This window comes from Callithrix jacchus, chromosome 15 (assembly GCF_049354715.1).
Source record: "Callithrix jacchus isolate 240 chromosome 15, calJac240_pri, whole genome shotgun sequence".
Classification (NCBI taxonomy): Eukaryota; Metazoa; Chordata; class Mammalia; order Primates; family Cebidae; genus Callithrix; species Callithrix jacchus.
The window spans coordinates 96,694,527-96,717,467 of NC_133516.1; the positions used below are offsets into that span (position 1 = coordinate 96,694,527).

The following is a 22,941-nucleotide window of genomic DNA, read 5'->3' on the forward strand; positions in this document are numbered from 1 at the left end:
AGGATAGTGCTGACCAATTAGCAAATCATTTTTTACAAAACACCCCAACTAGTAAATAAGTAACATGTTTACATGTATTAGTCATGTTTAACATGAATTAGTTATCACATCAGTAAAGACATATCTGAGACTAGGTATTCAAAAGGGAAAGAGTTTTAGTTGACACACAGTTCAGCATGGCTGGGGAGGCCTCAGGAAACTTACAATCATGGTGAAAAGGGAAGCAAACACGTCTTCATACAAATGGCAGTAGCAAAGAGAAGTGCCCAGGAAAAGGGGGAATAAAACCATCAGATCTTGTGAGATTCACTCACTATCATGAGAACAGCATGAAGGTAACCGCTCTTGTGATTCCATTACTCCCACCAGGTCCCTCTGATGACATGTGGGGATTATGGGAACAACATTTCAAAGTGAGATTTGGGTGGGGAACAGCCCAATCATGTCAACATGTAGTTATCTTTCTGGGTAATATCTCCTGCAATATGTGACAACAGTAGGAGGTGAAAGTCACTTACTCATTTTAAATTCTCTTTCTTGCCCACAGAAGGTTTGCTTAGATCTTGCCTGATTGTTTTTAGGTCTATTTTTAATACCTAAGGCATGAAGTGGGACTATTTGATACGATTATAATTCTAGCTCTTGTCAATTGTTGCATGACTCAGGAAAAGTTATGTTCTCTGCTTTAGAAATTCTATGTGCAAAGAGGAGCTATCAAGTGCAATGGACCCACTTTACAAGAATTTTGAGAAATACAGCTTTGAAAATGAAACAGAAAACATTCCCAAACCCCAAATGCTGCATAAATATTTAATTATGCTAGCACTGATTAAAATGCCCAGTAGAGATATATTAGTCTTGTTTTAGACCATCTATCCTCCCTTTTTTTGTAAGAAATTCCAGATAGACATTACGCATCATTCTTGATTAAACATTTATACAAATAAGTGCCTTGGTACTGCTGTTTTTGATTCATGTCTAAATAGCCTAGGGCCTAGGTACTTGTGGTTAAGTTTAATTTTCTGCAAGGATATTTTGCCTTTTACATTGGAATGGTTCTTTAGCTCCTTTTGAGAGTAGTTTTAGGACAGTCCTCGATGTCCTAGGGAAGTTGCTACAATATGTTTTATTTCATGTCCCTGATATTGATTTCATAAACAAGCTAACAAATGAGGTTTGAATAGTTTACTGAGGGAGAAGCAATGCTTGCAGTGAAGGAAGAACTGGGTGAGACTGGGCCCTACACTGCTAAGTGACATAGGAGAGGGTCTCTGCTCAAAAGACTGGAAGGGATTAGGCAGAATTTGCATCTCCATGGGTGGGCCCTCTGAGCTTGCCAGGCAGAAAGTATTTCCAGAGAAATAAAATGGATCTGTACACCCCACACTATCTCCCCAGAGAAGGACCCTCTAATGATGGCCATCTGACTATAAGTGTTTTTGTTGAGCTAAGGAAACCACTAAAGTTCATTTGAAATAAAACGTCTGGATTTTTTTAGTAATTAATTTACTAAACACCTTGAACCTAATGAGATGCCAACATGGTCTGTTGAGATTTGTTTCTGTAATCACTTCTTTTGACTATTTAACTATCTTTTCTTGTATAATCACTTGAATTCTAATTCAGTTTGGACTGTCCACTGCCTCCCAGTGTTGGGCAGCCCATAATTTCAGGGACTAAGAGCAGAGAAGGGGCGAGATGCACTCTTTTCTACCACTCCTCTTCATTCTTACATTTCTGCTTCTTTGGGACTGGGGTCGGGGAGTAAGAGTTAAGGAAAGGAGTAAAACTCTTTTCACAGGTGCTAATATAGGGCCTGTTTGAGTTTGTATTTCACCCGTGCAGAAGTTCTCAAATGTGGACTTTGTTGTCAAGCTCAAGTGGGAGGCTGCTCACTGGGTTAGTGTCTCACACATAAGATACATCAGATAGCCACTGGCTTGACTTCCTCATGCCTGGTCCAGCAGTGTAGACCCCAAAGCCTCTTGCTGCTTGGGTTACTGTGGCTGGCAGATGGCCTTCTTGGGTCCTGCCAAAACAGCTCCAGCTCAGCTGCCTCGACAGGGCTCTGCCTGTCCCAGGGGAGTATGATGTATCCTTGCCCTCCCTATGGTGGGGATGCTTATCAGCTGATTCACTGCTGAGTCTTCTCTAGTTTTGTTCTGCTCTGCTCTTGTAACCACAGATGAGAGATCAGTAAGTCCACTGTGTGGACTCCAATAGAACGAAATGCCAGTTCCCTAATATCTATAATCAGTGCTCTCTGGGAGCCATCATTAGTTGTACTGGGAGAAGTGGACCCAACCCAGAACGCTCTCATTCATCACTCACTTTTCCCAGGTCAACCCTCCAGCCCATCCTCTTCTGTTTATGATGAATCGTAGGATACAGGAGTGGAAGTTCTGCCACCAGCCTCTTAATGAGTCCTACAGAGGTTTCCCATGGGGACTTTTAGGAGAGGAGAACAAGTCTTCTCCAAGCATTGCAGCGATGATGAGAGGCATCTCGCCTTTGCTTAAATATCAGTATTTTATCATGTGTGCTCCTCCTATTTGAAAAGTTTTAACTCTGAATTTCTTTCTTAGTACTAACAAAACCTTGCTTCTTTTAAGCTTACAAAAGACTTCTTTAGTCTTAACGGCTTCTCAAACTTTCTATTAGAAACCTCATTCCCAACTTCCCTTCCACAGTTCTGAAGAGGTAGTGTCGAAAGCATTCAATGCGTCCACACTAAGCTCCTTGCACATACTAAGGACTCAATCATTAGTTCGTAAGCACGTACCATGCAGAAGTAATTCTAGTACAATATGGTATGTTATACACAACATACTTGCTTATGTGTATCTCCCACTTCATGGTACGTGATTCCAGGAAGTAATTGTTATCACTGTGTGTGGAACTTTGCATGTAGCAATTTCAGAATATTCTGCCACAATTCTTACATAATAGCAATTATTAACATTGTTATCTGTGTTGTTCTCTTCCCACTATATACTGACCAGTGAAAAAAATGATTTAAGAAATGAGGAATTTAAAGACCAGATAGTATTGTTGATCAGAAATTATCAATTATATATTACAGTTCATCACCCTGAAGACTTTCAGCATTTCCTGTACTTCTTACTTGGAACTTGATACAACTTTGACTTTCAGATCTATAATCTAGTGGCAATTTTATCTATTATACTATCTTAAAATTATGGTTTTGGTATTTAATAACTACATTACCTAGAATTGCCTTGCACCACTTTGTTCAATTAGACATGAAGAAGAAAAGTTACAACAAAGAAATGCTCTAAAATGTTTGTGTTCATTTGAAAAATAAAGTACCAACTCAGCATTTAGTTAATGTTCATTTTATAAAATATCTTAAAAGAACAGATAAAGTACTTGAGGTTACATAATAACCAGAATTGAAAAGGAATGAATAAAATATAAATTAATTGAACATATGACTATTGTGCCACATTACACAAGTTTTAAAAAGGCATTTTAAAAAACAATAAAATAGCAACTGGGGAAAAAACCCTTCACTCTATTGGTGTCTTTGTCTGGAAAAATTTCCCAGAATCACTAAAATTCCAGGTCAACAGGTAGTACCTGAATTATTCAAATACACTGTAATTTGCTTCCAAATCAGTTAGTTGAAGCGAGAAATTAAAATTTTAACCAAGTTATTTCAGTGCAAATCAAAGCTTCAAGTCGAAAATCTGAGAGGACAAATAATGTTCAAACTGTAGGAAATGCTTCTGGAACCGAAAAATAAAAAATTCACATTATGAAGAAATCTTTGCAAGTGTTCTTGGTGTATGAAATGCTGAGTTAACAAATGGGGACTTTTAAGTTGCAATGAGGGCTCATTATGAAGATGATTTGTGATGTGGGCAAAGGGGAAACGGAGAGGGAAGAGCGGAAGGTCATGTTTATGGAAGGAAATTCAAGTTAAGCATAAACTGCTTTTATTCAATTCTAGAAAAATTTGGTGAGGATACATCATACATTAGGGGAAGAAACAAATTATGGAGAAAAATTTACTGGAATATAATTGAGGATAAGTCCTTCTACCTCCAGAACATGTTTAAGTTGGGGGAGAAGGATGATATTGGCCACATATCTAATTTGTCATAATTTTATGGATTATATGAAATGCTGACTTAAGAAAATATTTGTGTTACCAAATCTTGAGAAATGGAAGGAATGTCTAACTTTTTGGATCACAGTGAAACGAAGTGGATCACTTCCAAACATCAACAAGCAGTGAGTTTTACATCTAAAAAAATATTTTGGTTTCATTATTTTCTCAAAAAAATTTTTTTAGGTTTAATTTCATAGGTGATAGGTAGCAATGGGTCTTTCAGGAATGTTTTCCCCTTTTTGTTCCATTCTGTATGAGTTTTTGATTCACTCTTTTCAAATGACAATACTAACGGTTGCTGATGAGTACAAGACATAGAGATTTTGGTGGAGGCTGGTAAATTTTCTTTGCAAAATAGATTCCCTCCTCCCCGCCCCAAATTTCAGGTCCAGGTTTACTGCATCATCACCAATCTTTCTTTTTTAAATTCTCACTGGAAACTTTCACGTATTATTTATAAACTGAATGAGAATGTGCTACGTTTTCTAACATTCTTATTTTACATCATTCTCTATTAGGAATGCTGCAACAATATTATCACAATGAAGTGGCAACTTTTGGATGTTAGACTGTACCTATCATCAGCAATCATAAGAAGGCCAAAATAAACAGTGCTATTCCAAGGGGACATCTGAAACTCTTAAAACAAGTGAAAAATCATAATGACAAAACATGGGTTCATAGAACAACAGAAAATTTGTCAATGCAATTTAAAGAATGTAAGAAACTTCAGTCATATACCTGCTCATGGGAAGAACATCTAAGACAAATGAAAAATTGCCCTACAGGGATATAACCAGCTCAGAACCATCTGAAAAAGTTCATACAAAAGCAGAATTTATCCAAGGCCTGTGAGTCCTCATCTCATAGCATGAAAGCCAGACTGTCAAAAAAAGGGCACATGTCGCTTTGCAAAGGAATGCATTAACTCCTCTCCAGGGTCAACTTAGTCTACAGGTCTTTTGTATAACATCAATTTCCATCAGATCTGCTAGATGTTCAGTCATGCCCTTTAAAGTCCTGAAGGCAGGCTCACTATCCGATGCATCTTTGTACATCACCGTAGATGTGAAGTGAAAAGAGGCGACACAGAAATATGCACAAACTCACAATTAGTCCACATTTAGAAAACTTTCTGTGGGTTCAAGCATTTACACAGAGATGATTTTCATCTCATTTCTCCATCAATTTCTTATTAGAAATGGAAAACAGCTAATTCTAAATTCTAAAGCTCTGGGGGAAACCTTCTCCAAGCTTTGTCTATCAGACAGACTTTGTCATAAAAAATATAGGAAAACAAAAATAAAACATTATGCTGGAATCAGCTTTTGAGAGTATGTGCTTTAAAAACACAGTGCCTAACAGCACCAAGCACAGCACAGACACTCAATAAATATTTGTAGATTTATTAAGAGTAATAATATGGTGTCTGAAGAACCACCATTTTGTAAAAAAGGTAAAACTATATTAATTTATTTCACCTGATTTGATTGAGCAGTGGGGGGCAATGAATGAGACAATCTGCAAATTAAATATGAACCCTAATTTGATTGGAGAGAGGAAATTACTGAGAACTTTGCAAAAAACATTCCCACAGTAGCCTTGACACTTAACAGTGCATCGAAGATTTAACATTTCCACTGCAATATGAGCTTGTTCCCACAGCTCTTAGGAACTGGAGTGTAATCACTCAAATGGGAAATAAAGTCTAATTCTGAAAATTATTAATCTATTTCAGGGAGATGGCCCTCTCATTCAGCATCCCTCAAAGGCAGGCAGGCATATCAGGGGACCTTGTTATATAAGTTCATTACAGCATTGTCTTATACGAGTGTTATCTCTTCCACATCTGTAGTAATTGCTCTCTAATATTTTAGATTTTTATAGTTGTAACACCCCTGGGATGACAGACTTAGAATATGGAGGATTAAAGGTCACAAAACTTAAACTAGAAAGGGAAGCTCCTCTATGTTATGTGGAAACCCCTTACAAAAGGCAGTTTATTGACAAATAAATGCTTCATACATTCAGCTTTTCCCCATCTCTCAACAGTGATGGTTTCCAAAGAAGAAACTCAGTAGTGAAGAACACATATATCTATATTTTCTGCATTAGTTTGATCAGTTGAAAATCAGAAGCTTTAAAGCATCTGGTGAATGGGAGAAATGGAAGAGGACCTGGGCAGGGATGTGGATGGTAGAGATCAAAATGAATGAATGACTGAGCTGTTGATATGGACAGCAAGAGAGTTGGTGGGAAATGTTACAGCAGACCTGACCATGCTACAAGGGGTCCGTGAAGAACACAGTACAAGTATCAAAACACCAAAACCAAACTAGAGTAAAAACAAAAACAAACTGCAACTTTGCCAAATTGTAAACAAGGAAAAGCATTTCACAGGTTCAAAGTTCAAGGGAAGTAAACGTCTTTAAATTATTTTTGTCAGTTCAACCCTGATTTAAAAATATGGCTAGCAAAAACAAGGAAGTCACAGCTGTCGACATCCTGAGCAAGCATCGGTCTCCTTTGAGAAGCTGCTACACGAGGAGGAGACACTTCTCTCTTAAATTCCATCTCGATTCTTTCATTTCCACACTCTTGGAATATGTCGATTGCTTTCCATGTTGGTGTTTACTGTTCTGGCTGCTATAGATTTAGACGTGGGGAAATAGGTGGAGGGAAGGCAAATTCTCGGAGGATGCTCCGGGCAACTTCAACATTATTCTGGGCTATCTCTAAGGCTCTCTTCACCTCTTCAAAGGCATAACCCTCTCCCATGAGTTTTGCAATTTTTGCATCGACGTTTTCCATTGCCGCCTCAGGCCCATGGGGTTTCCTGTGGTGAATTTCTGGTGCAGTCCTGCGGGGTCGTGGTTTTGGGGGTCTGGCTGGTGCTTGTGAACTGTCTGTGCACATTTTTAAAGAGAAACCATTTAAACAGTGAGATAAAAATGAAGCCATGATCACATAACAGCATTATCTCATTTCCTATGGAAACATTATTTCTTGTTTTCTTTACAAATAAACTCCCTCCCACCCCCCGCCGCCATTTTCCATACTATTGTGGGATAGGTAGTATTACCCTCATTCTGAACAACAGAAAATTAAGGTAGAGTGTGTTGGTAGTTCCACTGAGAAATTTACACATTTCTTTCTCTATTCCACATCTGATTATTCAAGCCATATGTGGTCAGAGACATACAGAAAGAAAAAAAATCAGAATAACTACCTAAAAAGGGAATATTTTCACTTTGTTTAGCAATACAGTTCATGCTCTACTACAGCACAGGCTCTGGCTGATGGTTCTTCAGAGGAACAATCTTGGGAGGTTTCTATGAGAGGAAACTGTGTTCACAAGCTCACAGATACCCACTATAGAACGTCCCCACACGTCCTGAATCCCGTCCATGTCACAGCAGAACTGCTCTAAAAGAGATGCTCTGTAGCATCTTCCTAGCTGATTTTCAAGTTAATCTGTGCCTTACTGATGCTAGGAGAAAAAAGAAAACAGTAGATGCTGTGACTTTACTGTTAGTCAATAGCTTGAATGGAAGTAAACTCAGTGCTTTGCTCAAACACTTTATACAGATTCCAATGTAAAGCAAACCTAGAAGAAATAACAGGAGTAGAGAATTGAGTTCTAGATCAGTCCCTTGGTGATAATAGTCCCTCAAATTTAAACTGATGACATTGGTACCCATGAATGAACAGCAACATCAAGAGAAAAAAGAAATAATTATATGCCACCATCTCACACAGGTCCCAGATCACGGGCTAGCTAAATTGACAGGGCTCTTTCATCATGTATTTCCTGGTTTATGTATAGCACTGAACCTCAAAAGCCTAGACAAATAGGTACACACACACACACACACACTCTCTCTCTCTCTCTCTATATATATATATATATACACACACACACACACACACTCTCTATATATATATACACACACACACACACACACACACATATATATACACATACATGTATACATTTTGGGTTTTTTTTTTTTTTTTTTTTTTTTGAGACGGAGTTTCGCTCTAGGAGTGCAATGGCGCGATCTTGGCTCACCACAACCTCCGCCTCCTGGGTTCAAGCAATTTGCCTGCCTCAGTCTCCTGAGTAGCTGGGACTACAGGCGAATGCCACCTAATTTTTGCATTTTTAGTAGAGACGGGCTTTCACCATGTTGACCAGGATGGTCTCGATCTCTTGACCTCCTCGTGATCCACCTGCCTCAGTGTTTTTTTTTTTTTTTTTTGAGATGGAGTTTTGTTCTTGTTGCCCAGGCTGGAGTGCAATGGCGCAGTCTTGGCTCAATGCAACCTCCACCTCTCAGGTTCAAGCAATTCTCCTGGCTCAGCCTCCCAATTAGCTAGGATTACAGGCATGCGCCACCATGCCTGGTTAATTTTGTATTTTTTTAGTAAAGATGGAATTTCACCATGTTGATCAGGCAGGTCTTGAACTTCTGACCCCAAGTGATCCACCCACCTCAGCCTCCCAAAGTGCTGGGATTACAGGCATGAGCCACTGCACCCGGCCCATATACTCATTTTAAAATGTCAACTTTATGTCATGAAATACGCTTATGGATTTAGGACTATCTAGACAACAATATTTAATACCTTTCTCCTAGACCACCGACAAATGCCAAACAACAAATTCAAGGACACAGTTACGTGAATTGGTGATGTGAGGCTAACACCCAACGTCTCATGCTTAATGTGTTCCTCTTGTCTCCCCACTTCTGCCACCTCAGCAACCTTCCCAATGGCTTCAGGAGATATTGTAGGCTGATATTTTCAATAATAATAAATTTAAATAATAAAAGATGATCCAATTTATTGTTTAATATTTTTCCTTTCTAAATCAAAAGACGCGTGATATTTTTCCATGAGAATCACATCATATATCTTTTGATTTAGAAAGGTAACTTGTAAAAACATCATCCTATACACAATTCTAGCAATATCAATACTTACATAAAACAGAAGCCCCTAGGATAAATGTATTTATTTCCACATTAAATAGGATGTCTTTTTATTTTTATTTTATTTATTTTTTCTTTTCGAGATGGAGTTTCGCTCTTGTCACCCAGGCTGGAGTGCAATGGCGCGATCTTGGCTCACAGCAACCTCCACCTCCTGGGTTCAGGCAATTCTCCTGCCTCAGCCTCCTAACTGGGATTACAGGCATGCACCACCATGCCTGGCTAATTTTTTGTATTTTCAGTAGAGACAGGATTTCACCAGGTTGACCAGGATGGTCTTGATCTCTTGACCTCGTGATCCACCTGCCTCGGTCTCCCAAAGTGCTGGGATTACAGGCGTGAGCCACTGTGCCAGGCGTCTTTTTTTTTTTAAAATGAGATGAATTCTCACCATGTTGACAAGGCTGATCTCGAACTCTTATCTTCAAATAATCCTTCCATCTTGGCCTCCCAAAGTGCTAAAATTACATGTGTGAGCCACTGCGCCTGGCCATGATGACAGACTTATCTTTATTCCTTTTTTGTAGCATAGTGTCCAGTTTTAAAAAAAACACTACAGCTGTAGATATTATATATTAAAGAATGCACATATATAAAAACGCAAAATTTCTGGTTCTTGCTAATATCTACTGTTTCTTGTATCTGAAATTAAACATCTCAAACAATTACCATCTGCTAAATTGCATCTCTTAGTATATTTTGTAGTTCCATGTATTTTCCTATTAAGTATTTTCATTATGTCATACAGGATTGGACAATCAATTACGTTTTGCTCTTAATCATTTTCAAAAACTATTAGAAATACTTGAAAGGTTTCCTTTAATCAATTACCAAAAAAGCTCATACACTTAAATCATATCTGTTCTGAGACACTTTTAGATGAGAAAAGTACCTAGATTTTGATAGAAAAGTACTAGATTTAGAAAACAATTACCTTGTTTTCTACAGGTAATTTTCTAAGAGATTTTTAATATTGTTATGTCTGTCCAGAAGCTAAGATGGGCATGTGAATGCCGGGCATGTTTGAAAAGAACAGCTTTGTATACACGTGGGATGAATACTGTCATAGCCAGGAATACCTCTAATAAATAGGATGATTGACAATTAAATCTTAAATCTCAGTTTGGCTGCTAAGATCTTGGGCTAAGCAATTTGCTTTCACAATTCTCATTCTCCAGATCTATTTTTTATAAAAAATATCTTGTGTTTAGAGGCATTATTTATCCCTTTTCAATCAGGTAGTATGAAAATTAATGTAATATACAGGAGATATGGACTGAGGAGACCATTAACAAGACAATGAATTCATATTTATAATGATAATTGCTATACTCAAATGCTGTAGACCAGCAATTACTATAAATTAACAGGCATTCCAGAGAAGTGTGAGAGAAGAAAGACCAAAAAATTTGTTGTGAGTATCTGATTCTACAGAAAGCCTTCAAACGGAGTATTAAAAAGCAAGATCTGGTGCAGCCCCAACTAGTAGTGGAAACCGTTAAAAAGATGGGAGGAGGTGATCATTTCCGCGTTGACCATTAAAGGAAGTTGCTTAGAACCAATCACTCTTTTTTTCTCTTCCCAAAGCTCAGAAGCAGCCTTCACTTTTTCCGCTTTTCTTTTCACAATATCTAAGAGCGGATTATACCAGGTCCTTATTTACTTTTGCACTTTTGAATGTGTAAGGTAGTGGAAAAAAGCAACGAAATGAAGATGAAACTATCTTCTGGTCCCCTAAAAGTTACTATATTGCAGTTTGGGAGCACACTGAAATAACTATAAATTTTATCAACCCTATGGAGTTTCTGTCCCTGAATACATATCATCCTTAAAAATAGTTATTTTGGAAGAGAGTGTGTTTGTTCTAGTGCTACCATCCATGGTCAAGGTATTTTTGAACTCTTGAGTAATTGCAACAGTATCAAAATAAGTACAAGAATGTGAGCCACAGGTTATAAGTAGTTCATCTTCTGGAGTACCAATTTTATTAAAGGATATAAGGTCATTAATATTTTAAAACACTGACATGAATATAGATACACGAAGGAGTAAAATACAGAGTCTGCATACATTTTTGAGATAAAACAGACTTACAGAGAACGTCTTACACTAAAAAACCGAGTACTGTCCTCTTTTACTTATTGCCCCAGTCCTTGTGTTGCCCACTGTAAACTCCTCTTTGAGACAGAAAGATTGGAGAAGCCCTTGTTTAGGAGTAAATCTTGATTTAGTTTTCCTTTCCTGAGTATATGAAAGAACAGAGTGACATACAGAGAAGTTCTGGATGGCATGGGAATTAGCATGATAACATGGCTGGAATAATACCTAGAATGATCACTCTAGGTCAAACATTCTAGGAGCGGGCAATCACTATTTAGATGCTAAAATAGTTTGTGGCCTTCCAAAGAGCCACAGTACATAGAGATACATCTCTATCTCCATCTCTACTAAGCACATCTGTAATATTAAACTTTCAATATTGCTCAGGACAGAAAGCTTATTAGGATTAAAAAAAAAAGCCCATAAGCATACCATAATTTTTTTTAAGTGAGACACACTGCTGTATAATCTATATAACCGCCATATAAAAGAATTGAGAATACTTCATTTCAGTGGCTGTCAATTATGTTGTCACAAAAAGCCTTTATTAGTCTCCTCATCATCTAAAGATTGGGTTGGTTTTTGTCTGTATTTTGAAAGATACATCTAATAAGCAAATGCTATTGTATTGATGAATACATTTTCCGATTTTCTGTTATACTGAATCATGTTCGACACTAAATATAACACTGAGCTTCTATATTTCTAGAAAATGGCAAAGGCATTTAATGCAAAAGTTTTCTTGCATATAAGGTTAGGGTTTCTATTAGACTGTCAAAATGTTAAAAATAAGGTCTGATAGCACACAAAAAATAAGGGACTATCAAACAATAATTTAAAATGACATTTATTTTTAAAAGCGATGCGGTAAAATACGTATAATACTCGAATGGAATTGAGATAGAACTGACATAAATCTTAAGTGAAAATGTGCATAGACAAAACATTAGAAGGTTGCACTTGAAATGGCAATAATGTTCCTTATTGAGGATAGGGCTATAAGCAATTGCCTTTTCTTATTGTTTATCTGTAACTTCCTTTTATCTTCCAAAGTAAGTGTAATAAGTTCATAATTAGGAAAACCACCACCACCGACAAAATAGTCTCAGCTCTTGTCTGCTATTTTTAAAGGCCTCAGCAGTGCAGGTCTCTAAGCCTGAGAAGCAGAGATCGATTTTGCTCATGTGAAAAATACAGGTAGCACACAGTGAGTGGTTTCCCTAAGGTCATGTGAAAAGTGTTGGAAGCTACATTTCAGAATCTCTAGTGCAGTTTTACTATTTCTAAAACCCCCCATTTCTCTGTCATCACTACTATTCCATCACTATTATGATTTTACCACTGAACATCTCCAAACTCAGTTTACCCATTCTTGTTATATGCATGTGCACATTTTTTTCTAACATAATTTTGTCATGTTGATGGGATAACAACATACTTTATTAACAAACTTCTACAAAACTGGAACTGATTTAAATTTTATCAGGCTGATGCTTGCTGCAGTAGCTTGAGTAAGTTACTATTCATTGCTGTGTCCTGCCTTCTTCTATAAATTGACATTAATAAAATCAATTTCAAGCTGGGAGTAGTGGCTCACACTTATAATCCCAGCACTTTGGGAGGCTGGTGGGTGGATCACCTGAGGTAAGGAGTTCAAGACCAACCTGACCAATACGGTGAAACACAGTCTCTACTAAAAATACAAAAATTATCTGGGTTTGGTGGCATGCACCTGTAGTACCAGTACTTGGGAGGCCGAGAAAGGAGAATTGCTTGAACCTAGGACACAGAGGTTGAGTGAGCTGAGACTGCACCACTGCACTCCAGTCTGGACGACAGGGCAAGACTCAATCTCAAAAATATAAAAATAAAAATAAAATATCTATTTCAGAGTGGTTATGAGAAATAAAATTATATCTATTTCTACATTACACAGTAAGAATACATTGATTTATATTTATATAACCATATATTTGTATAAAAATATTAAATATACAATGTATAATTATAGATAATATAAAACATACATTATTAAATAACATGTATATATTTTAGTGTATAACTATATACATATAATTACATATAATATTAACATATAAAAATATATATCTGTATCTAAAATACTTAAAGCATTAGGACTATAATATATAAATTTTAATTAGATAAAATAATATTGCACATATTATCTGAAGCATACTTTCTAAATTGACTTAGTAAACTAGTGACAATTCTTCGGATAGACATCAAAATCCTTAGACTACTGACCTTCTCAACTATAGCAATAACAGAATTAGAAAATAAATAAATTAATCAACAAACAAATGAAATCTCAAAGACATTATAATAACTTTGTTATTCTACTAGATGTTGGATTAATTCTGGGACTCATTTTTATGCCATAGGCCATAGTTTAATTACTGCCACTATACAAATACTGATGGCCATGTGCAGTGGCTCATGCCTGTAATCCCAGCACTTTGGGAGCTGCGGCCAGCAGATTACAAGGTAAAGAGTTCAGGACCCGTGTGGCCAAACATGGTGAAACCCCGTCTCTACTAAAAATACAAAACTTAGCCAGGCATGACGATGGGTGCCATTAATCCAGCTACTCAGGAAGCTGAGGCACAGGAATCACTTGAACCTGGGAGGTAGAGGTTGCAATGAGTCAAGATTGTGCCACTGCACTCCAGCCTGGGCAACAGGGCGAGACTCTGTCTCAAAAAAAAAAAAAAAAGAAAAAGAAATACTGCCTACTTATAGAAGGACATGATTTAATAAACTAAATTACAAACAAATAAAATCTTCACATATAATGTTTTAAATACATCCAGAAAATGGTTATTTAATATTAGATTTGTAAGGAAAATGACACTAGGTTCTCCGGCTTCTAAATTGATGCTGTATGTAAGCCCCAGTATTTCATGTAGCGGAACTGTGGGAAAACTCAACATTACCATTTCCTTTGCTGAAACATAAAATCTTAAAGATATATAATCTACCTTAAAATTCTAACCCTTGTGTGAAGTGAAGCCATGATTTTCAATTGAGATTTTAACAAGATAAATGATTGACAATATAAAATTTATTCAACATCCCATCAATTCTCCTTTAAGCTAGTAAACTAATAGTAGTATTGAAATTAATTCGTTTTAAAATGAGGTCTCCTCTATTTTATGATGAGAATGGCTTATTTGGCAATAAGGTCTTTTAATGGTTTCGAACACATTTGAGTTGTGCTAAAATCTAGCATTGTTTTCAAGTGTTACCTTGAACTTCCTTCTAAATACTAAGAATATGAAAAATCACCTCAAGAGTGAATGCCATACTTCATTAGCACAAGCCTTTTAGAGTTTTTAAAGAATGGTATACAAACTGTAGCACAATATGTCTTACAACAAGAGAAAAGCAAACTGGGAAATTTGTAGAACCTCACATACAGATAGAAGAGACATGAGCCCCGTGTGAATAATACATCCATGTAAAGAAACAAGCAGATTATTGGCAAAAATATTTGTCTTATATACAGGTATATGTGCATTTAACATGGGCTGGTAAGATCCTCTTATATCTGGACTACTGATTACATGTTCATACATTTAAATTTCAATTATACACTTAAAACTTTAAGAAAACTATAAAATATTTTCTTTGGGGGAATAAACATTTATAAGGCTTTTTAATATATGTAGACATACAGATAACATGCAGACATATTTTTTAGATGAGAAAATGGGAGATATTTTTAAATCAGTGAAACTACATTTTAACATTCTTTAGAAATATACTTTTCATAGAAAGCCTATCCATAAATAAGTCACTATCAATTATTTAGACAGCCACAAGAAATAATAGAAGTTGAATTCATAGGGTATAGCAACCATACGAGAACCCCCATTTGGTCATCTTAAAAAGGCCCTAATAAAAACAGACTAATTGCTGCAAAATAAGAGCTATTAGAATTCTAAAGGCACATATGCATTCAGTCTCAAGTGCTGAATGGAAAGACCCCATCCAGAAGGCAAGTTCAGTCTCTCTGCCACTGTGAAATAAACTAGTGGACAGCTTGGTAAGCCTGTGAGCTGCATGTGAACAAACATCTGTTGGAAAAAAATTTCTTATTTTCTGTGGTTGACTGTGTTTGTAGAGAAAGTTTAGGGAGTAGATTGAAGTATTTGATGTTATAGCTAGCTGGGGCCCTCAGAGTAATAGTTAGACTCTTTTATTACTTAGGTAAAAGCCAGTTCAGGCTTCCGGCAAATAACTGTTCGGGATATTTCAACAAGGTCTGTGATTTGAAGTTCTTCCAGACATTTCTAGTGTAATGCTAATCGGGATTCACACCGCTTGAAATCATACATGTGAATGATGTTGCTCTGGGCTCTACCACACCCACTTACTATGGAGCAAACTGTAAAGAAGCTGTAAAAACACTGTGTTTTGGCCACAACTTTTCCCATAAGTAGAGTATACGTTTCTTTTCATCCAGAGTTGGTGGTACTGAATATGTTATTTTAAATCAGTCATAGCACTTAGCTCAAAGTTTTATTTTAATGCTATTTTCTTTATAAAAAATTGCTTCTCTGGCTGGGGGCAGTGGCTCACACTTGTAATCCCAGCCCTTGGAGAGGCTGAGGTGGGCGGATCACCTGAGGTCAGGAGTTCCAGAACAGCCTGACCAACATGGAGAAATCCCATCTCTACTGAAAGTACAAATTAGCTGGGCGTGGTGGTGCATGCCTGTAATCCCAGCTACTTGGGAGGCTAAGGCAGAAGAATCACTTGAACCCGGGAGGTGGAGGGTGCGGTGAGCTGATATTGTGACATTGCACTCCAGCCTGGGCAACAAGAGTGAGACTGTCTCAAGAAAAAAAAAAATTGTTTCTTTATGTTATACAGAAGCAATCAGACATTGTCTGCCTTTCTTGATTTTCTTGTTTTGTCATCAGATTATTTTGAATGGAATTACAGGCTACTCTTGAATATATATATATAGTCTTAGAATGACTAGAAATAAACTGGTAAGAGAATGCTGGTCAAAATTGGAAAAGGTTAAAAAGATTTTCTATGCTTTCCTGAGTTATATGCAAGTATTGAAACATATAAAACTTCTGTACAGCAAAAGAAACAATCATTAGAGTGAACCAACAACCAACAGAATGGGAAAAAAATTCTGCAATCTATCCTTCTGACAAAGGGCTAATATCCAGAATCTACAAAGAAATAAAACAGATATACAAGAAAAAATCAAACAAACCCATTCAAAAGTGGGCGAAGGATATGAACAGATACTTTTCAAAAGAAGACATATACGAGGCCAACAAACATGAAAAAATATTCATCATCACTCATTAGAGAAATGCAAATCAAAACGACATTGAGATACCATCTCACGCCAGTTAGAATGGTGATCATTAAAAAATCTGGAGATAACAGATGCTGGGGAGGATGTAGAGAAATAAGAACACTCTTACACTGTTGGCAGGAGTGTAAATTAGTTCAACCATTGTGGAAGACAGTGTGGTGATTTCTCAAGGATCTAGAAATAGAAATTCCATTTGACCCAGCAATCCCATTACTGGGTATATAGCCAAAGGACTCTAAATGGTTCTATTATAAAGACACATACACACGTATGTTCACTGCAGCACTGTTTACAGTAGCAAAGAACTGGAACCAACCCAAATGCCCATCAATGATAGACTGGATAAAGAAAATGCAGCACATATACACCATGGAATACTATGCAGCCATAAAAACCGATGAGTTCATGTCTTTGTAGGGACTTGGATGAATCTGTAAACCATCATTCTCAGCAAACTGACACAAGAACAGAAAACCAAACACCACATGTTCTAGCTCCTAGGCGGGTGCTGAACAATAAGAACATGTGGACTCAGGGAGAGGAGCATCACGCACCAGGGGCAGTTGAGGGGGGATTGGGGAGGGACAGCGGTGGGGGGCGGGGAGAGTAGGAAGGAATAACATGGGAAGGAATGCCAGATATAGATGAAGGGGGAATAGAGGCAGTGAACCACCTGGTTATCTATGCACCTATGCAACAACCCTGCATGACCTGCACATGTACCCCAGAACCTAAAGTAAAATTAAAAAAAAAAAAATATATATATATATATATTAAACTACACAGGGATTTCTGCATAGCTCATACATAACATCGAGCACCTAAGAACTACCATACTGACAATTCTTAAAACAGCTCATTAATTATCTTGATTCAGAAGTTTCAGAATGCATTGCTATTACTGTTAGCAAATCTTCTATGAACTGAAGTTTTAGCTTTAAAAAGAAATCTTGAAATAAGACAAAAGTTTGTAGAGGAAAACTTCTAATATTTACAAATATAAGACAAAAATAATGCTTATCAGATACATGCAGTTAGTTTAATATGGACATCAGCCCTATTTCCTTCCTTTTGCCTATATGTCCGCTCAAATCCATCCATCCATTCATCCATCCAACCGTCCATCCGTCCATCTGTCCATCCGTCCGTCCATCCGTCCATCCGTCCATCCACCCACCCACCCCCAACTATCCATCTAAGAAACATATGCTGGGCACTCTGTTGGACACTTGAGGATAAAGCAATGCTATGGACTGAATGTCTGTGCCCTCTTCTCTGCAAATCCATATATTAAAACCTAATCCCTGTCGTAATGGTATTTGGAGGGGAAGCCTTTGTGAGATGACTGTATTATGCCGGTGACGCCCTCATGAAAGGGATTAGTGTCCTTATGAAACAGATCCTAGAGCACTCTCTTGCCCTCGTGAGGACACAGTATGAATGCAATTATTTATGAACCCAGAGGAGGGCCCTCACTAGACAATGAATGTTGGTACTTTGACCTTGGACTTCCCAGCTTCCAGAACTGTGAGACATAAATATTTGCCATTTAGGCAATTCAGTCTACAGTATTCTGTTATAGTAGCCTGAACTGACTAGGACAAGCAGTGAACCAAAGAACACTTTTATCTTCAAAGTGTTAATACTTTAGTAGATGAGACAGATGACCAACAAACAAGCAAATGACTGAATAATAAAATTTTAGGTAGTGACAGGTGCTATGAAGAAAAAGCAAAAAGGGAAAGAAAATGACTGTAGAAGATAGGGGAGCTATTTAGATAAGTTCAGGGAAAGCCTCCTCAAGAAGCAAAGCAGCAGCATTCCATTATTATTGGTTATGAGTATGACTTGTTTTTACAAAAATGGTACATCCTTCTATTTGATGGCTGGCAATGGAGCACTGGTTGGTAGCCCTAAATAAGCTAAGACAAAGAATAGTTTGGTGCTAGTATTAATTCTAAAGAGATTTCTGTCTTAATGGAGAAATAAGACAGCATTTCAATGTACAAAGAGATTTTCCCCATTTCCCAAACCTAAGAAAAAATGAAAGCTAGATAATGAAATCATTTCAAATCAAAGAAGTGGCTCCACTGACTGATTAAAGATAAAACTAAGCTTGCTATTTTTCTCTTCTTTTTTTTTTATTGCATTCTTTTTAAATTGCATTTTAGGTTTTGGGGTACATGTGCGGAACATGCAAGACATTTGCATAGGTACACACATGGCAGTGTGTTTTGCTGCCTTCCTCCCCTTCACCCACATTTGGCCTTTCTCCCCAGGCTATCCCTCCCCAGTTCCCCGCCTCCCGCTGTCCCTCCCCTCTTGCCCCCAGTAGACCCCAGTGTTTGGTACTCCCCTCCCTGTGTCCATGTGTTCTCATTTTTCCACATCCACCTATGAGTGAGAATATGCGGTGTTTCATTTTCTGTTCTTGTGTCAGTTTGCTGAGAATGATGTTCTCCAGATTCATCCATGTCCCTACAAACGACACGAACTGACCGTTTTTTATTGCTGCATAATATTCCATGGTGTATATGTGCCACATTTTCCCAATCCAGTCTATCATTGATGGGCATTTGGGTTGGTTCCAGGTCTTTGCTATTGTAAACAGTGCTGCAACGAACATTGGTGTGCATGTGTCCTTATAGTAGAGCGACTTACAGTCCTTTGGATATATAAGCTTGCTATTTTTCTCTTCTATGAGGCAGTTTTGTAGCCATTCCTCTCACAATGCAAGTTTTATAAGCAAAATGCAAAGATGATAAAAAATACTTCCTTAGGTAGATTCATTAAATTATATAATGAATAAGAAGGTGCTCTGAAAAGCAGAAAGCACCGTAATAACAATAAGGGATTATTATTATTACTGTTTTTAGCCAACTCACCTGAAGATGAAGGAAGCTGATCATAGTCCTGTGATGTTCTGTTAGTTTTGACATTTTCACCTGGTAATCTTCTAGCGGGAGGCAAAGGAACTTGGCCACTTGCATCAAAAAAGGGGTCTTAAAAATAAAAACAAATTTCAAATTAAAAGGATCATCTCTGTTGATTGTCTGAAGAAAAAATTCTAGAATTATTTTGTGAAGATTACAGCTTTCAAAAATAAATTAGAAAATTAAATCCATAACTGATATTAACCATTTTCTACTGCCTGCATATTTTCTAATTTATTCATCACTTGCTTAAATATGCTCTTCACATTTATTTCCAGATAATAAAGACTACTAGTTTTATATTTATATTTTGCAAATATCTTATTTAATTATAAGATTATTGACAACAAAAAAACAGCTTCTAAATTTTACTTTCTGTCCCATCCCAATCCAACCCATACAATGTATAGAAAGTGTTCTAAAGTAAAAGCAAAAAATCCCAACAAAACAAAACAAACAAACAAAAAGAACTATGGATTTGGGTCCTCCCTATGAGTATTATCAAATCACTTAATCCCTCTAACATTGGGCATACAAAATCTGTAAAACAGACCTGAAATTTCAGATTTGTGAGGATTAAATGAATTTGTGTATATAACATCTTCTGCACATACAAGGTGCTTATTGTTATGTTGGGCATCCTAGGCTAAACATCAATGTTGTTAGTTGGCTTACTAAATAGTAAATTCGACTGTTAAAAATTATGCCATTTAGTAATTAACATTTGAATATACAGTAAAATGGGATAATTTACCACCATGGCAGTCAGAGACAGGGCATCTGAAATAGTAAAAAATATGATATTTACTAACTGAGACTAAAGGGAGAAAAAGAGATTTTGTCAATGTTGCTGTATTAGATCATTAATACCATAAACCCAACTGGTTTAAAATTCACAGTATATGGGTTTAAATGCTTAGAGAATTGGTTCCCTTTTTGAGTAGACAAACATTACATCCAAAACCTTGTTCACTAATAATTTGTCTAGCTATCACTCCCACCTCAGGGTCCTCTGCTTTCTTCTCGTAGCACTTTTATGTTGTCTGTATCTCTGAAAATACCTTTAATTCTTCTGAGAAAAAGGATCTTGTCTTACTCCTCATGTTTGAATTATACCCCCAACTCCAACATAGCACCTAGAACACTCTTGGCAAATAGGTTACACTTAATATTTACTTTTAGCTACCAAAAATAAATCCATACAAATTCAGATTGTTCACAGATTCAAAATCAGTGAAACCTGAATTGCTAATGTCAAGCAAAAATTGTAAAGATTAAAGAAGACCCGATTGTATTTCATTGTCTTAACTTCCACTCCCATTAGACATTAATAATATGGAAGAATTTGATTAAATATTGCCTATTTTCATATTGACTTTTGACTGGTTAATGTAAGGCAGGATTTAAAGCCATTAATTATTTATCTTTTCGCCTTTTTCCGAGTATACTAATTATCACCAGCTTTGCTGAGGATTCTTTGACTTAGACAAGGCTCTTTCACTAGTTTTCATTAATTTCAAGATTAAAATAACTCTTACATTTTGAGTTTTCAATAACTGAAGAATTGATAGTCCAGTTCCATTAATTTTGCAGAGAAATTTTTAGGAAGAAATGAAAAGATAAATTGCATGAGATAAATGTTGATCTTTTGGTTTGTTAAATAAACCAAAGGAAACAAATATGGTGAATTCAGCATAAATTTTGAAATTTCCCAAATATTTTGAATTAAACATGTAATAAAATTTACTTTAGATTCTTGTGGACTCTAAATGCCCCGAGATTAAGTCAGATGATGAATTTTCTTTTACAATATATACACTTGCATATATATATATATATATATATATATATATATATATATACTTTTTCTTTTTTTTTGAGACGGAGTTTCGCTCTTGTTACCCAGGCTGGGGTGCAATGGCGCGATCTCCGCTTACCGCAACCTCCGCCTCCTGGGTTCAGGCAGTTCTCCTGCCTCAGCCTCCTGAGTAGCTGGGATTACAGGCACGCACCACCAAGCCCAGCTAATTTTTTGTATCTTTAGTAGAGACGGGGTTTCACCATGTTGACCAGGATGGTCTCGATCTGTTGACCTCGTGATCCACCCGCCTCGGCCTCCCAAAGTGCTGGGATTACAGGCTTGAGCCACCGCGCCCGGCCACACTTGCTTATATATTTACGGGAAATTTATAGGTTTGTCAAATACACTTAAGTGTATTTACTTATTTTAAATAAATAACCTTATTTATTAACCTTATTTAAAATGAGGTTATTTATTTTAACCTTAAATAAATCACCTATTTATTTAAGGTTTATTTTAACCTTAAATATATCACCTATTTATTTAAGGTTAAAAAGCAAACTCTTGATATATTTCAGAGCCATAAATAGATAGACTACAAAATACACCACTCTACTAGATTCTTCCATTAAACAATATTATTTAAAAGGTATTAGATACGCTAAAAATATTATCAATAGCAAGAATACCTTTATATGGTTCCGGTTTGAATCATTATCATGTTCTATCTTGCATCATATCCTAAGTTTGCTCATTGTCAGACACAAGGTAAACTGGGCTCTCTAAAGCAAGTTATAAAGTTGGAAGCCTTCAGGCTTTAAAGGGAAAGACAGTAGATATAACACAACCGCTACAAGAGTACAATAATTACCAACTGTCGTCCCCTGATAAGAAAATTCTGAAAAGCAATCAAGCTTTTCTAACAAATTCTTCAAAAACTAAAGGAAAAATGTTATATCCACAGGATGGAGCACCCAAACTGAAATTATCACAGCCAACGTATCATTTATATAGGAGTCAGTGGCTGCGAAATAAATGGATCCACACAGAGATTCATCTGTTCTAAAAGGCAAAGTACTACTGCTTGTGATTTATAGTATAGTACTGCAAAACTGAAAATTTAATACTTATTTGAGAGATTATAAAAACTAAGGGAAAACTAGGAGGAAACAGTTTACTCCTTAAAAAAGAAATATAGTAAAAATTATATTATGTAGAAATATTTAACTATTATATATAATGCTCATGACGTATTAATTGGAAAAGGTTATAAATAGCATATATTAAGAGAAATAAATTTTACATGTGAACTTACACACTCATAGTTGAGAAAACAAAAAAAAAGGGAAGGGTATCTATCAATGGTTATCTTTAGGAGGCGGATATGGATTTTTTTTTTTTTCTTTTTAAAGACAGTCTCGCTCTGCTGCCCAGGCTGGAGTGGAGTGGCACAATCTTGACTCACTGCAACCTCCACCTCGAAGGCCTAAGCCATTCTCATGCCTCAGTCCCCCAAGTAGCTATGACTACAGGTGTGAGCCAACAACACCTGGCTAATTTTTATATTTTTGTAGAGTCAGAGTTTTGCCATGTTGGCCAGACTGGTCTCAAATTCT

General features: G+C 36.6%; 1 protein-coding gene across 10 annotated transcripts in view; it reads right to left on the reverse strand.

Moving 5' to 3' along the window:
- Positions 1 to 3,340: 3,340 nt before the first annotated feature.
- The window catches only part of CBLB (Cbl proto-oncogene B), a 207,198-nt gene continuing 187,597 nt past the window's right edge, over positions 3,341 to 22,941 (reverse strand). For 6 of the 10 annotated variants that reach the window (XM_078352259.1, XM_078352266.1, XM_078352263.1 and 3 more), the window contains 2 exons: positions 19,477 to 19,593; positions 3,341 to 7,041 (listed from right to left, as the gene is read on the reverse strand). In XM_078352259.1, coding sequence (XP_078208385.1) covers positions 6,782 to 7,041; positions 19,477 to 19,593 — 377 coding nt within the window. In that variant the 3' untranslated portion in view covers positions 3,341 to 6,781. Of the gene's footprint in view, positions 7,042 to 8,547; positions 13,941 to 19,476; positions 19,594 to 20,278; positions 20,305 to 22,941 lie in introns of those variants that run through there. The other 4 variants (XM_078352265.1, XM_078352260.1, XM_078352262.1 and 1 more) reach the window with 3 other exon arrangements.